This window comes from Sinocyclocheilus anshuiensis, unplaced genomic scaffold (genome assembly GCF_001515605.1).
Source record: "Sinocyclocheilus anshuiensis isolate Anshui unplaced genomic scaffold, SAMN03320099.WGS_v1.1 scaffold167, whole genome shotgun sequence".
Taxonomy (NCBI): Eukaryota; Metazoa; Chordata; class Actinopteri; order Cypriniformes; family Cyprinidae; genus Sinocyclocheilus; species Sinocyclocheilus anshuiensis.
This window is the reverse complement of record NW_015552552.1, coordinates 708,318-713,524: the sequence shown is the minus strand read 5'-3', so window position 1 is coordinate 713,524 and position 5,207 is coordinate 708,318. Positions and strand designations below refer to the sequence as shown.

The following is a 5,207-nucleotide window of genomic DNA, read 5'->3' as shown; positions in this document are numbered from 1 at the left end:
TGTTTTGACCCAGCTATTGGGTTGTTTTGACCCAGCTGTTGGGTTGTTTTGACCCAGCGGTTGTGTTGTTTTGACCCAGCGGTTGGGTTGTTTTGACCCAGCAGTTTCTATTGCATTATTTATTAGCCAAAATCTGAGGAAAAACAAATTTCTTATGCAAAATTCACATCACATTCTTCAGTTCATATTGTCTTATTAATTTTCATTAATTAGTTAACTCGTCATCCTGGCTAAGTGCTTTATTGTCATAATTACCAGGAGTGTTCAAATAAGTATCAAGTGTTGCATATGCCAATTTGTCAAGTGAGTGTTGTCAAGCCTGTTGCTAAACATTTCAGTGTTCTGATTGCTTAATGCATTATTAACACAATATAGCAGTGGAAACAAGATGAGCAGATTCCTGCTCTGATAGGCTTTGAAGCCTTTGTTAAACCAAATCTCACATCTGCTGCAAATATTTAAATATTGATCAAATGCTATACAAAGCGAATCCAGGCAACAGAGAAAGAACAGAGACTAGTTCTTTTGTCGAACCTGCACACTAAATCAGAACACAGTTTGCATGCAACACACTGGAAATGTATGGACGCACGTAGCCAAAAGACAATTAAAGTTAAAGACAGCAGCTGTGATAAGTGCCTAAGTATTTAAAATAAACCACTGTCCTCTTGAAAAGGTAGCCAGTCTGTCATGTAAAGAAAAGAACACAGAATCTCTTGATTAAGGCTGAACCCAGTTTATAGTCAGATCCTTCAGAGGGACACTTTAGGCCCTGGGTAAGGTTCACCACCACACCAGAATTCACTAGGCTGTGGGATTTCCATAAGCCACAGGTCACCCGGTTCCTGGGCTTCCCTCTTTCTGTCTGCAGCCTCTGAATGGGCATGTAAAACTTTATAATAATGGCAGTCTCTCTCTTCATCCGGATCATATGGCGGTGATAAGATGTCAAGGAAAGCCGTGGGTCCGTTAACAGCGTCTATCTGGTGGATATTGTCCTTTTGGGGTGACAGCACACACGAACCGTTCTCCTCCGTGTATTCCCCCACCGATCTCAGCACCGAAGGTCGAAGCGAGCTCATCTGGAAGGGCATGAGCGGAGGGTTGAACTGCACGCCGCTGACACCATCTCGAGGTTTAGCCAACCTGTCGAAACAGCTGATTCGTACCTTGCCGTAAATCACTTTCAGCATGCCGTACATTCCCGGATGATCGTGCAGTGGTATAGAAGCGCCCGTTTTTAATAAAAACACCCCCATGCTGAACGTGTCGGTCTCGTAGATGTGCATGCATGTAACGGGAGGCGCGATGCGCTGCGACGGCATCGGTGCGCTCTCGACGGTCCGGGGAACAATCTTCAAGTCCGCCGCTCTGACCTCCGCCATAAGGCTTTTCAGCTTGCTCAGATTTTCCAAAAACACTTTATTGTGTTCTCCCACAACCGAGGGGTGGCGGAATGTCGTGAGGGCCTGTTTGGCGATTTTCTGGACAGTGGAAGTCATGTTGTCTCGTGGCATCATAACGCGCAAGTGTCCGGCGTCAACTTGACTTTCAACTTTACGTGCCTTGCTCCTTCTGCGATAGCAAGTGCAAGTCCCGTTTCAGAGATTACCTTCTTATTTAGGCCATCAAAATCGACACCATGTGTAAAAGCTTAAGCGCAGCCTTAGGAATACCGTTAAGATCGAGTCATTCCTGGTCATGACTACGCTACTCCATATACAGGCGTCTGATTCACACGTACGCAATGTCAACATTGTTATGTCATGCAGAGAATGGTGGGAAACGTAGTTTTTACGCTGTTGTGAGACTTGAGTGAAACTACAAAACGAATGACGCTAGAACTCGCGCTTTAATATTTGTAAACTTTAACCAAACTCGTCTGTCACGAATAAAAAGATCTTCCTACGCTCCTATACGGACGTTGCGTGAGATATTACACGTTAGCCGGTTACTACAACTTACCATAACATTTCTCTTCAAGGGGCAGCGACACTTCAGTCTTTCACCGCCACTCAGACAACACTCACGCTCTGAAAATGCTGTTAAGTGTGAAACTGGAAAAAAGAGGTCATGGATGATTGGTGACCACAAAAAATGTATTTGGACATATACAATTGTAAATATCATCGCATTAAACATAAAATAACTATCAAACTATGGGCTTACATTTCTGCCACAATTCTTTCTCCACAAAACTCAGACCGCGCGCGTGCAAAATGCACTTTTGTGCACTCAAAATATGATCTTTCGCACTCAGAATTGTGGCAGAAATGTAAGCCCATATCAAACCAGGTTGCATTTATTTTTATGAGAGCACAAGCACACAGATTTCACAAAATACATTTAGGTTGCGAATATTAACTACAGAAATACCAAAAGGAGTACAGTTCAAACTCAAAACAAATTAGTATTTAGATACTTTTTTGGCCATTAAACGTGAACGTACATATTAACCAGCTTGTCATGTTCACTAAATTTGCACGATTTTGGGTACAATTTACCATCTTCCATGACAAAATCGCAAAAGATTGTTGTTATGTTCTGCGACTTTGGCAACAAGGTGATATATGTGCGTGAGAGTTAAAAATAGTTTATGTTAGCTTGTCCTGTATCAGTTGCAGGGTAAAACAACCTGTTAATTAGCGTTCCCTTCAAGATATGGTTATTTTTATCCTAAAATTACATCCAGTTCGCTCTGAAGAATGAGCAGTACACAAATTCCCTCTTTCACCCACTTTAATACACTAAACGACGCTGTATCTTTTTCTTTCTGTCCCGGACATTAGAGCACAGAAAAATAAATTTGAAAGGTATGACATATAAAAAACAATGGACTGGACTCCAGTGTTGTTTGGTTTCCAGCATTCTTCAAAATATCTCCTTTTATTTTCCACAGAAGAAAGAAAGTCTTAAAACTTTGAAACAACATGAGGGTGAGTAAATGATGACAGAACTAAAGAAATACCCTATAAAAACATATTTTCTGGGGCTACAGTATATTGCAATTATAAACTCCCTCCCTGCTGGGGAAAAAAACAATAGAAACCATCAACTTTTAACCATTAAAAATGGTTTTCTGTAGTGTGTTTTGGGACATATTGCATTAGGATTTATTGGTTTTAACAAGGCGACCAATTATCAGAAACCCACAGAGACCATCCCAGTTGCCATTAAAACCAATACAAGTCCCATTATAACCAGTAAAACCATTACAAATTCTGTGATTGTGTCTATTGTTTTTTTTTCCAGCAGGGCTGACAAAGGGAGACCTACTGTATTCGCATATACATTTAAAAAATGTGCCACTTAAGTCTATTATGCAGAAATATTCCTGAACCGCTTACAAACACTGTCACTACAGTCAGTGCCGGCCCTACCTAATAAGCGATACTGTTTATGCGGCTGCATAGGGCCCCCGTGGCCACCAGGGGCCCCGTGTCAGGAGTTCAGACGGCAATCACGGGAGTAAGGCGAGATGATGGTGGAGATGGCAACAGCAGAGCTGAGCTGGAGCGTTCTCTGAAGCTGAACTTCCATAGGAATTAATTTAAAACGTTCGTGGACACGCACTGTAAGTGTCTGACAAATCTTGTAGAATGCAATGCGCGCTCAGCACCTCCAGTCCCGATCGCAAAATCGAAAGTGAAACTAAAAAGGACGCCTGCGCGCATTCAAATGCAATTTCAATACCAGCAGTTTGAGAGCAGCTGAGGCTCCCTGATGCATGCAAATTAGGCTGCATACAATATCTTATGGACCCATTGTTATAAAAACTGCTTTGTTATTAGATTTATTTATTTTTTTTACATTTTTGAGCTAAATCTCAAAATTGTCCTATGGTGTGACTGTCTCAAGGATGTTCAATAAATTACAACTTTTATAAATTAAAAGGAAAAGCATACAATTGTTAATAAATAACTCAGTCTATTTTAGTAATTGCCAATAATTTTTTCATCCATATATTTCTAAAAGCATATGAACTTGATACATTATGTCACTGAAAACTATGTCCTCTGGTGTGACACCATATCCTGTTTTTAAACTCCACGGACAACTTTAATTAGTTGAAGGACCGGGAATAGTGTTTTACAAAAAAAAACAACGTTTTTTTACTGGATATTTGTCAACTACCCAAATATATTTTCCTAACTATTTCTTGAAAGATAAATATATTGAGTAAAACAAATTGGTAAATCTTTACAATTAGGTGTCAGTGCAAGATGTGTACATTGGGATGGGATGCGGGTGGTTAGGTGAAACTGTAGGTATGGTGGCCCCTTTTGAAAATCTGCTTAGGGCCCCCAAAACGCTAGAGCCGGCCCTGACTACAGTCTATGGAAATGTGACAGCAGAAGGTGAGCTGTTTTTTTTTTTTCCAATCCATATTGGCACAATTTAATCATTTGTTACATAATTATTACATGAATCACATTCGAAATTACGGGCAAGAAATGAATGAAATGATCGACTGCGGTATAAACTGATGAACCAGTAATCTCATTATCAGTGCAGAAGCAGACTGTTGTCATGCTGGCTGTTGCTCATTCAATTATGACTCACAAACATGTTTGTATGACATTGTTTAACAATATATATTTATAGATAAAGAGACATGTGGACAGTTTAGTCATCTGTGGTCATGTTATTCCTGCATACTTCGCCTAATCATTTGTTGGCATACACATAAAAACAGAGCATCTATAAAAAGCTAAAGCTATGTAACAGGATGCAACACTACCGCCTACTCCAGTCCTCTGAGCTTGGAAAACCTCATACACACTGTGTGTGAATCACAATATGACTGGGAAGAAACATTTCAGATGACATCACAAGGACGCGCTACCGTGTCATCCGAATTCGCACCAGACATTAATAAACGCATAAACTCTCCAGTCCTCATTATGTTATGACACCTATGACTGAAAAACACTTTTAGTTACGGAAACAAGTGTGCTTTCTAATAATATTGGTCTGCTTATTCACTCTTTCTGTCTCCTCCTAATAATGGGGCTTGTAAACTTTCTTCAAACAAACAGAGGCCTCACAGGCAGAAGTTTATTGGAATTGCAGTGAACTTCTGCAATTTATTTATTTATTAATTTTTTTTAGAAATGACCGCTGTAAAACAGCACAAGAGCTGTGATTCCCAACGAGGGGTATGACCCCAGTAAGCTTAAGAACTTCAAAATATTTCCATTTTTCAT

At 40.1% G+C, this 5,207-nt stretch overlaps 1 protein-coding gene across 1 annotated transcript; it reads right to left on the bottom strand.

The window, feature by feature from the left end:
* Positions 1-220: 220 nt before the first annotated feature.
* LOC107664434 (2-aminoethanethiol dioxygenase-like) lies at positions 221-1,753 on the bottom strand. Its single transcript, XM_016455002.1, has one exon. The coding sequence runs from the start codon at positions 1,518-1,520 to the stop codon at positions 753-755; it is 768 nt and encodes a 255-aa protein (XP_016310488.1). The 5' UTR covers positions 1,521-1,753; the 3' UTR covers positions 221-752.
* Positions 1,754-5,207: the final 3,454 nt, after the last annotated feature.